This window comes from Delphinus delphis, chromosome 14 (assembly GCF_949987515.2).
Source record: "Delphinus delphis chromosome 14, mDelDel1.2, whole genome shotgun sequence".
Lineage (NCBI taxonomy): Eukaryota > Metazoa > Chordata > Mammalia > Artiodactyla > Delphinidae > Delphinus > Delphinus delphis.
In genome coordinates this window covers 53,031,753-53,043,857 of record NC_082696.1, presented here as the reverse complement: position 1 = coordinate 53,043,857, position 12,105 = coordinate 53,031,753, and the positions used below count along the sequence as shown (strand labels likewise).

The window sequence follows — 12,105 nt, the reverse complement described above, 5'->3', positions numbered from 1 at the left end:
CTGATCTGCTCCGTGCCATTATAGACTACTTTGCATTTTCTAGAGTGTTATATAAATGGAATCAAATACTGTGTACTCTTTCTTTTCTAGCTTCTTTCACAGAGCATAATTACTCTGAGATTCATCCCTCTTGTTCAGTGTATCAATAGTTCATTCCCATAGTGGTGCAGCCACTATGGAAAACAGTAGGAAAGTTCCTCAGAAAAACTAAAAACAGAATTGCCTTATGATCCAGCAATCACACTCCTGGCCATATAGTCAGACAAAACTAGAATTTGAAAAGATACATGCACCCCAATGTTCATAGCAGCACTATTTACAATAGCCAAGACATGGAAGCGACCTAAATGTCTGACAGATGAATGGATAAAGATGTGGTGTATATATACAATGCAATATTATTCAACCATAACAAAGAATGAAATAATGCCATTTGCAGCTACATGGATGGACCTAGTGATTATCCTACTAAGTGAAGTCAAAAAGAGAAAGACAAATACCATATGATATCACTTATATGTGGAATCTAAAACATGACACATGAAATTTTCTACAAAACAAAAACAGATTATAGACCTAGAGAACAGACTTGTGGCTGCCAAGGGGAAGGGAGGGTAGGGGAGGAATGGATTGGGAGTTTGGGATTAGCATATGCAAACTATTATATATGTACATATAACTGAATCATTTTTGCTGTACACCAGAAAACTAACACAACATTGTAAATCAACTATACTTCAATAAAATAAACTTAAAAAAAAATAGTTCATTCCTTTTTATTGCTGACTAGTATTCCATCATAGGGATGTACCACAGTTTATTCACTCATGCACTTGTTAATGGATACTTGGGGTGTGTCCAGTTTGGGGCTATCATGAACAAAGCCACTATGACTACTCATGTCCAAGTCTAGGGAACAAACATTACCTACCCCACCTGCTAGTCCCCCACGTGCTCACGAAACCTGAGCTGGGGAGAGGGAAGAAGCAAGTGAACTGGAGAGTTGATATTTTGTTTTGAGCTGCAATGGACCTTTAGTAACAGTTCAAATACTCTAAAGTGTCCAGAAAGCTATGGGTTCTGCCGGGTGGATGTTGTCCTAGTGGGGACAACAGTGGGGAAACTAAAGCTGCTTCGTGATAGTAACTTGACGGGCGGCTCAAGGCAAGAAGGACCTGTCCATGTAGGAAGGCAGAGGAGGTATCTGTGAAGGAAGGAGAGGAGTCACGAGGAGATAGCATCTAGGATATAAAGAGAAGTCCTCGGTGAACCTGGATTGCAGCAGCCAAAAGGGAGGAGGAGGGCAGCGCACCAAAGAAATTCAGAGACATCCACTCACTCAGCCACACCCACAAAGCCCAACCCTCCAGGGCCTATGAGATGCTGTAATAAATCCTCCATCCACAGACTGAAAAAGGCGCTGAAGGAAACTTAGGTAAACAGACTTGGAGAGATGACGTGACTTGCCCAAGGTCACACAGACAGGACTAGAATTAAAATCTCCTGATTCGTGCTCCAGTACACCCCCATCACGATGGTGCTGGCCCTCCATTCAGAGACACTGTTGAGTGAGTGTATTCACGAAATACCAGATTCAAAATGACGATCCTAAAAGCCACCACTTGAAAAATAAAAGCAACAACTGCAGCACGTGCATTTGCTGTGCGGTTATGATCAGGACTACTGCTTTTCTCTAAGGTGTGGGTCACTAAATAAAGCCTGTCAGGAAACCGTCTGCTTCACTTCCAGTGAATGCCCGGAGCGCTCATTCGTACACCAGGCATGGGCGCTTCTGGTCCAGCCAGCTGACAGCCCACCAGCTTCTTGGACCCCATGGGCTTTATCACACTTCCTTGACAGGTACAAGAAACTCGTACATCACGACTTTTGGCATGACCTAGATTTTTCTGACTTGGAACTGAATCAATTTCAGGGCATACCTGAGGCTTCTGAAGGCTCAGAACTATAGCACCCGTGTTTAAGTGACAAAGTTGCTCTTCCACATAGCAAGAAGGTCCTCTCAACAGAACCTGCCCAACTAACCCTGGCCACTGGAAGGCTGATGTCTAACAAGACCCCCTAAGCAGCTGGAATACAGCTTAATGAAACCTATACCCAGTTTGTGTCTACTAAGCCTACTGGTTTGCTTACAGACTTCCTCTGCATAATTTGCTCATCAGGGCCCTGATCTAGTATAAAGTTCCTTAGGACACACTGTACACATCCCATTAGCTTTTTTTTTTTTTAACAACTTCATTTATTGCTTCTGTGCAATACAGATGCCATCTCTTCATTTACTGCCATTCTTTAAACGGTCATTCCTGCTGTTTTCGCACAACTTCTTACCTTTCGACAAGGGAGGCAGAGTGCTGGAGGTTAACAAGATACAGGCTGTGGGTCTAACATACCCAGCAGGCAGTTCCAGCCACGGACCTGCAAGTTAGTCACCTTCACAGGTACTTTACTTTGTCCATGCAATGGAATGATCACCACCCTACCACGGTTATGGTAAAGATATTAGACAAGTCACACAGAGTGAATATCTACTGAGTGAATGGTAAAAGGATCATCCAAACTATTTAAATTTGCTTTTCTTTTCAGTTGCCTAGTAGCAGAATTGAATATACATACATATATATATATATATATTTTTTTTTTTTTTTGCGGTACGCGGGCCTCTCACTGTTGGGGCCTCTTCCGTTGCGGAGCACAGGCTCCAGACACGCAGGCTCAGCGGCCATGGCTCACAGGCCCAGCCGCTCCGCGGCACGTGGGATCTTCCCGGACCGGGGCACGAACCGGTGTCCCCTGCATCGGCAGGCGGACTCTCAACCACTGCGCCACCAGGGAAGCCCAGAATATACATATATTTTAAATGCATATACGGTATGTTTCCACTGTATTTAAAAAAACTGGCGGCTTATAGCAGCATTATTCACAATAATGCTGTGGAAACACCCCAAGTGTCCATTGACGGATGACTGGATAAACAAAATGTATATGCACACAATAGAATATTATTCAATTTTTAAAAGGAAGGGAATTCTGACACATGGTACAACATGGAAATAAACCTTGAAGATGTTATGCTAAGTGAAATAGTCACAAAAGGACAAATACTGTATAATGACATTTACATGAGGTACCTAGAACAGTCAAATACATAGAGACAGAAAGTAGAATGTGGTTACCAGGGACTGGGTGGAAGAAGGGATGCAGAGTTATCACTTAATGGGTTCAGAGCTTCAGTTTCTCAAGATGAAAAAAGTTCTGGAGACAGATGGGGGTGATGCTCGTACAATAATGTGAACGTACTTAATGCCACTGAACTCTATAAATGATTAAACTCATAAACTTTATGTTGACGATTAAAGGGATAAGTTTTACGTTAGCTATATTTTACCATGATTTTAAGAAGTAAAAAGAAAAAAAAAAACTAGCTGTTTCAAGCAAACGCTAATAAAGAGATGTGAGCAACTAGTTGCATGTGTACTCTACTGCGAAGCTTGTTTTCTTCTGGACTAATATGCTAAAGTACATCAGTTATTCCGGCACTCACTTTCAGTTGTATTTCATTTTATCGACCATATAATTTTACCTTGATTAAAACAGGTCTGCTGTAATGTTTCCCCATCAACATCTCTCCCCCCAAAAAGGTGAAAAGAAACACATGACCCAACATTACAAGATGTTTTTGGTAGCATATTTACCTCCCTAATTGCTTCACTCAGATGAAGGTAAAAATGTGTATTATTTTATAAATAAATACCTACTATCTGCAGAATGCAGAAGCCTTGGGTATGAGAAGTTGGACTAAGAAGAAAACTTAGTAGAAACAATCTACAAATAAAGTCAGAAAAGCCATTAAAAACAAATGTGAGAAAACTGACAACAGTAACTACACAAGAAACGCTTGTAGGGTGGGGAAGAAGCATGCAAAAAGGGCACAGTTTCAAACAGGCAATAATATGCAAGTCTTATAAATTCACTTTTAACAGACTGCATTAAAGTCTGGCAAACCTCTTCTATTAAGGGCCAGAAAGTAAATATTTTCAGCTTTCAGGGCCTCCTTCTGTGGCAACTAGTCAAGTCTGCTCTGGCAACTTGAAAGCGGCCACAGACAAGTAAACAAATGGGCGTGACTGTGCTCCAGCAAAACCCAATCTACAAAAGCAGGCAGCTGGCCAGACTTCGGCTGAGGGCAGTAGGCTGCCAACTGTGGTTCTAGAGAATCAAAATAAATACAAGGACAATTTGGAATAAGGTATATTAACGCACGTGGACTAAAAAACCGTGGATTCATATTCTATCCCCCACTGAATCAGACCCATGCACAGAAGTTCAAATCTAAAATACCCCTTTCTTACCAAAGTTCTAATTGTATCCCCGAGAAGGGGTAAGAGGCTCAATGGGCTTCAAAGTTTCTAGTGGATTCCTCATTCCCACTAAAATGGGATGATAGCCCACCTATATGAAAACATTCAGAATGCTTTTCTTTCTTAAAAAAAAAAATATATATATATATATACATCTTAGTACCCAGAAATGAGCTAACAAGAGTCCAATTCTTTCTCTAAGCACCTCTAAGTTATTTCACAGGCGATTCAGAATAAAATCTGGGACAGTAACTACAAAGACATCACTTCAACAGAGGTCGGTTATTATCAAGACCCCTAAGGAATGTATGAACCACCTATGAGATGCATAAATATCCAAAGGGTACATATTTTAATGTAAAAACAAGAGAACAAGAGGCATGAAGAGCACAGTTGTGTAAAAAAGAAAAACACACACACTCTCTCTCCCCCTACATTCTCACCTGTGTATACAAAGAAAAGTTTTGGAAGGAAACTCTCCTCCCCTCTGAGAATCAGGATTCCAAGTTTTGAAATGTTCACGTTTTACTTTACGTTATTTTGTACTTTTACAATTTTACCATAAGCATGTATTACTTTTAGTATTAAGATTTTTATGTTGAGATGACAGTTAAAAGATTTTTCACCTTCATTGTTAAGAGTCCATTTGAGTACTAATATTTCTAACAAAAGAATATTCACTCAAAGGACTTCCACCATCTGTAAAGATCACCACATAAGAATATTTATATACACAATCCAAGAGAGATGGTGTTTGTGGGTAAAATCTCACGGTAGAACGATACCTCAGCTCCACCCATCCACTTAGGCTCATCAGGAAACTCAGCACACAAAATATCTTCTGACTGATCAGTCCCCAAGACATGGTAGCAGAGCTTTTGGTGGAGATTGGTGGATGTTTCTGTGCCTAAAGGAATTAAAAACATACACTGAAATGCAGCTGACAATTTTAAGAAAATCCATCCCTCCCATACTGTACAATGCTAGAAATATTTAGAAATCTAAGTATCTGGTGCGGGACTGTAGGATACAAGGTTAATATACAAAAGTTAATCACTTTCCTACATACTAACAATGAACAAGTGGAATTTGAAGTTAAAAACACAGTACCATTTACGTTAGCAGCCCCCAAAATGAAATACTTAGGTATAAATCTAATAAAATATGCATAAGGTCTATAGGAGAACTACAAAACTGATGAAAGAAATCAAAGAATAAGTAGATAAATGGAAAGATATACTCAATATATTATGGACAGAAATACTCAATATTGTCAGGATGACAGTTCTTTTCAACTTAGTCTACAGATGCAATGCAATCCCAATCAAAATCCCAGCAAGTTATTTTGTGGATATGGACAAACTGATCCTAAAGTTTATGGGGAGAAGCAAAAAACCCAGAAGAGCCAACACAATACTGAAGGAAGAAAACAAAGGTGGACAACTGATACTACCTGACTTCAAGATTTATTATAAATAATCAAGACAGTGTGGTGTTAGCAAAATAGACAAATGGATCAAGGGAACAGAGTAGAGAGCCCAGAAACAGACCCACATAAATACAGTCAACTGATCTTTGATAAAGGAACAAAGGCAATACGATGTAGAAAAGACAGTCTTTTCAACAAATGGTTCTGGAACAACTGGGCAACCCCATGCAAAAAACGAATCAAGACACAGACCTTATACACTTCACAAAAATTAACCCCAAATGGATCACAGACCTAAAAATGTAAATGCAATTATAAAACTCCTAGAAGATAACACAGGAGAAAATCTAGATGACCTTGGATTTGGTGATGACTTTTTAGATACAACACCGAAAGCATAACCCATGAAAGAAATAACGGATAAGCCAAACTTCATTACAATTAAACCCTTCGGCTCCACGAAAAGACACTGTCAAGAGAATGAAAAGACAAGCAAATATCTGATAAAGGACTGTTATCCAAAATATACAAAGAACTTTTAAAACTCAACAATAAGAAAATGAAGAACCCAATTAAAAACATGGGCCAGAGACCTTAACAGATCTTAACCTCACCGAAGAAGAAATACGAATGGAAAATAAGCATGTGAAAAGATGCCCCTCAGCATATGTCATCAAGGAACTGCAAATTAAAACAATGAGATACCACTACACACTTATTAGAATGGCCGAAACCCAGAACACTCAAAACACCAAATGCTGGCCAAGATGTGGAACAACAGGAACTCTCACTCATTGCTGGCGGGAATGCAAATGGTACAGCCACTTTGGAAGACAGTTTGGCAGGTTCTTACAAAACTAAACATACCGTTATGATATAGGAACTGTGCTCCTTGGTAGTATTTACCCAAATGAGTTGAAAACTGACATCCACACAAAAACCTGTACAACGGATATTAACAGCAGCTTGATTCATAATTGCCAAAACTTGGAAGCAACAAAGATGTCCTTCAGAGGTGAATGGATAAACAAACTATAGTACATCTAGGCAATGGAATATTATTTAATGCTGAAATAATGCTTTTTAGTGTTTTTATCAAGCCATAAAAACACATGGAAAAAACTTAAATGCACATCACTAAGTGAAAGAAGCCAATCTGAAAGGCTATATACTGTATGATTCCAACTACATGACATTCTGGAAAAGGCAAAGCTATAGAGACAGTAAAAAAGGTCAGTGGTTGCCAGGGGCTGGCAGGAGAGGGAAGGATGTATAGGTGGAGCACAGGATTATTAAGGCAGTGAAAACACTCTATGATACTACAATGGTAGATATGTATCGTTATGTGTTTGCCCAAACCCATGGAACGTACACCACCACGAGTGAACTCTAATGTAAACTGTGGATTTGGGGTGATTATGATGTGTCCGTGCAGGCTCATCTACTGTACCCTCTGATGGGGTTGCTGATAATGGGGCAGGCCATGCATGTGTGAGGGGCAGAGGGTATATGGGAAATCTTGGTACCTTATGCTCAGTTTTGCTGTGAACCTGAGACTGCTCTAAAAGATTAGATCTATTAAAAAAAAAAGAGAGTTAAGTATCAGTTGGGTATCACCCTGGAAATAACCACATATATTTGCTGATTTTGGAGGCTGATTTTCTTCAGGACAATGAAGAAAAAAAGGAAGATAATACCATAACATTAAAAAAAAAAAGCTTAACTTGGTGATTTTCCATGGGTTTCCAGGAACACTGCTAACAGCACATAGCCAGAATTGCTTAGCCTCATTCGTAAGTCCTCCACCACACAACCTGAAAGGCTGTTGAGGTCTTCCGAACAAAAGGACAGCAAAATTACAGCTGGGAGAAGATGCTGGCTCTCTTAAATCAACCACCATTACTAATTATTACTATTTCTGCCAATGGAAATTAAGGCTAAATAATAATTTCCATGTTTTTCACAAGTTAACTTAGTAACACTGTTCTCTAACAAGAAATGGCCAGTTATATACTTTTTTGGTCTCCTAGAACTTGGAAACAGCCAACACTTTCTAACTCAGCAGCACTCTTCATACAGGCAGCTAATTCAGTGTACAGAGCACAGAGGTCTTTCTTTAGCCAACATCCTTGAATAAAAAGCCTACTCTTAGCTCCTCTTGTAGCTCATTGGTGAACTAAGAAAAAGGTACTACAGTAATCTAATCCAAGGCAGCAAAAGCTATTGATAAATGCAGCTGAAGGAGATGAAAAGTATTATAGCCTTATTCCCAATTCAACTGGGGGGAAAAGAGGAAAAAAGCCTATCTAAAGATGACAAAGATACAGCAATTCATGATAAGGGGACAGCATGTGCAGGAGAAAGCACTGGACTAGCCGTGCTTCCTGCCAGCTCTAGGCCCTGCAACAAGTAACTGAGACTCTGCACCCCAGCTCCAAAACTCCAGCAAAGGGATGGTAGCCCACCTGTAAAGATCAACCAAGACAACATGAAAATGCTGTACACCACATGGAAATATGGAGTAGCGTAAAGAAGATGATGTCGACAGCTTGTACCAGCAAGGTACAAGCTACAGGGCCCTTCCTGCCTGGGAAGGTGAGAGGTGAAGGAAGAAAGAGGGACCACTTGCACACAACAGGATCTTTGTGCAATTGAAGCAGAGAACAAAGGTGTGTCCTGGTAGTTAATGAGGACAAAAGCGTCAAGACAAGTGTGACCGACAGGTGACCTGTAACTTCTGAGCAGAGAAAGAGATGTGGTTCCTGCAAAATTTTATCATCACTCAACATCATTAAATAAGTTGGTTTTGTTAAAAAAAAAAAAAAAATCCATCTTCTCCATGATCCCCTTGGGAGAAAGAATGCATATGTGAAGAACGGACGGCAATAAAAATGGCCCCAATTTTTCACAGTTCCCTGTATCTCTCTCCCAACCCCTTGAACAGCAGTTGGTCCTGTGACTTGCTTTGGCCCAAAGAGTGCAGTGAAGTGATGTTCCAATAGCAAGCCCAGGCATCAAAGAGGTCGTGCCTTTCAGCTCTCCCCCTTGGAATCCTGCTGAGCTGCCATGTGAACAGGCCTGGACTGGCCGGCTAGAGAATGAGAGACCACATGGAGCAGAAGTGACGCCCCAGACATGCGAAAACGTCACGCTAAGATCAGTCAACTGACCAGCAGCTCATCTCACATACATGATAGAATTCAGCTAAGCCCAGAAGAACTGCCTGGCCAACCTGAAGACTCACAGTGCAAACGAATGGTCGTTATTCTGAACCACAAAGTTTTGGCAAGAACTGTTACACAACTACGCTAACAGATAAAACGTCCTTCCAGGAAACATGATTCTAGACCAAGCAACCTCTATGTGGGGTTTAGCTTCTTTCTTTAAGTCATGTGAAGTCACACTTCATTTCATGAAAAAGGTGCTTCATCCGAAGTCTCAACCTACCATCACTTTTCCCATCCTGTTGTGGGTATGCGTTGTAGAACATTCCCTTCCCATCGTGGGTCCAGGCCATACAGCTGAACTTGACTCTTTCGAGCACATCTGGAAGCTCTTTGGCACCATCGACTTTCATGAACTTGATCGTCACCCAGTCTGAGCCACTGGCACTCAGACCATAGGCAAAATATTCACCATCTTCACTGAATGCATAGCCTAAGGGACACACGAGAAACTGTCAAATGGTGAACATGGGGACACCACTCCCAGCCTTGCCCGCTGCCCACTGTGCTGTCTGACAAAGCTCTCTGTCACACATGGAAGCAGAATGTGGCGACAGGAGGAGCAGGCAACTGGCTGTGAGGAATTCTGGGGGCTCACCCAGGTCTCCCAGGAATTTGCCTTATGACCTTGGACAAGTTTCTTAACCTTTCCAGGCCTTAGTTTCTTCATCTGTAAAATGAAGTAATAGATTATATGACCACTAAGATGCTTCCATTTAAAAATTTTCTATAATTCAATAAGCAGTTCACTTAAAAGCAGAGCTCATCTGGGTTTATACTTGGAAGGACGGGGGAAAGGAGTAAGGACACTGCTTTTAGAGTAATGACTGAATGTAACAGAACTAAACTGGAGCCGTTACATAATTTTTGGAATGGACTCCAAACTACTTGAAATCCCTCTCTACAACCTCGTTTTCTGAGCATTGCTGGCGCTCCAGGATTAATGTCCACACCATCTGACCACTAAAAGCCCAGGTAAATGAAGCCTGAGGGTTTGCAATGAAGACTCATGCAGTGCACATTCCAAAAGTGACCGTGAAAAGATAAGGAAAGCAACACCACTGATGGACTAATGCACTGTCCCCCATTCTTTGGGGCCATCACAGACAGAATGTTCTAACCACTGTGGAATGCTTCTTGACAAATATTTATATGTTTCTATTAGCTTTATGATTATAAGGAATGTGTAGTGTTTGGTACCAGATACTGACACCAGGGATTTCCTCTTATGATGCCTGTTAAACTTCACTGGGGGTTAAAAATTATCCTAAGAAACACAACTATTTTCACGGGTTTCCTACTATTTTACATGGAACTTCTCCTAGGGAAAAATAAGGTTAAAATTTCATAAAACCTTCTTATTAATCACTTATAATTCCTATAAAGTACCCAGGCTCAAACGTATATAAACGCAGAAAAGAGTCAAGAATGTGATGAGGAGTAAATATTCACTTTTTATGCTACATAAATTATATATAATTTTAAAATTTTCAGGAAAAATGTAAATAAAACACTTGGACTTGAAATATATGTTTAAAAAATCATATACTATCAAAAGAATCTGAATGTCTACCTATACTGTGACTCCCCTATAATATCATTTTCAGAAAACTCAAAGACTGAGACCAAGTTCCATGTCTAATTTACCTTGCCATCCATCAGGGTCCGTACATGACAAGCATTACATAAAAATGTTACTGGAATGAATTATCAGAGTGAGAGGTGAGACCCTGTTATAATGAAGTCCTCTGGATGAGTTGCAAGATAGACCCTGGTTAAAATGAAATAAACTTCTATTTAGGGTGTATTACTGCACAGAATCAGTGTATTAAATTCACTCACAACTGATCTTCATTTCCAAGACCAAATTCATGGAAGAATACTGACAATAAGCTGGCTGGCATCTTATTTCCAATACCGATTACTCTCAATACTAATGAGATTAAAGATCATCGTGTACATACACAGCCTATTGGGGGAGAGGAGGAGGAACTGCTAAATGACTGAATGCCTTTATAAAAGGGTCTTCTCACACAGATCTGCTGGAACAGGCCTCTTTAATTCCCACCTAATCAGTTACAGGACTTCAGCGTTCCAACTGCTCAATTCTGTAGGGCTGAACCTACACTTGTGCTTTTTCTACAAAAGAGAAGATGCTACGGAGGAAATGCTGAGCCAACTTTACTAAAAACATCTAGAACACTAGCCAGAGATGATTCTCAGAGTGTACAATTTTTAAACCACAGAACCAGAGTGTAGACAACTTCCTTACCCTAGAAGTGGTGCTTATGGCACAAACCTGGGTAATCTCATGGCCCGTAGAGGAGGTTATCTCGGGGGAAGTTATTTAGGAGACATACGGCAAGTGCATACATATTTTTGCATACAGCAAAACATACTTATTCAGCTTTTAAACTTGCATCCTCTGGGGACAAGGTACCAAGTTGTCTAATTTCTACAAGACTGTGTTTTATACTTTTAATTCTAACATACTAACAATTAACTAAATTTGAAAACATCACTTTTTCCCCTCAAGGAAGCAGATTTCATAAATATTCTTTCCTGTTTTATATTTATAGTTAAAACATTCTTTGTACAACTTAAATTTCTTACAGAAGAGAATTAATTTTTTTCCAAACGTAGACAGGTCTCAGAGAAGCTACAGAAAGTGATGATGATACTTCAAGATCCCAGAAGCACTAGAAGCTAATTTAGGTCCAGCGTGAATTATTCTCTGGTCCTGCTTCATGCCATCAGAAGGAGATGTGACTGCCCATGTGTTCTGAATTTACCGTGCATAAATCAGCTTTCCTGACACTGCGTGTGCGTCTGTTCTACAATACGGTCCACACTCTGTCTGGTCTTTCAGAGCTGCGAGCGAGGGCCCCGGGACTCCCGTGGGCCTGGCTGTGTAGCCCTCACCTCGGAGCGCCACCGTGCCGTCATCGGAGAGTATGTTGGGGTCAAGGAACACTCTGGCTTCACCCTCTAAGGAATCCTGTACATATAATACTCGTTGGTTCTGCAAACCTGTATTGTAAAAATAGAAATACCTGGGGGACAGAGATGGTCTTTA

The 12,105-nt window shown here is 40.4% G+C and overlaps 1 protein-coding gene across 1 annotated transcript in view; it reads right to left on the bottom strand.

The window, feature by feature from the left end:
- The window catches only part of PREP (prolyl endopeptidase), a 136,470-nt gene that overhangs the window by 97,535 nt on the left and 26,830 nt on the right, over window positions 1-12,105 (bottom strand). Inside the window, exons 4-6 of the mRNA XM_060030171.1 lie at window positions 11,952-12,082; window positions 9,253-9,462; window positions 5,162-5,283 (exon numbers count right to left, since the gene is read on the bottom strand). Of these exons, the coding sequence (XP_059886154.1) occupies window positions 5,162-5,283; window positions 9,253-9,462; window positions 11,952-12,082 (463 nt within the window). The remainder of the gene's footprint in view (window positions 1-5,161; window positions 5,284-9,252; window positions 9,463-11,951; window positions 12,083-12,105) is intronic.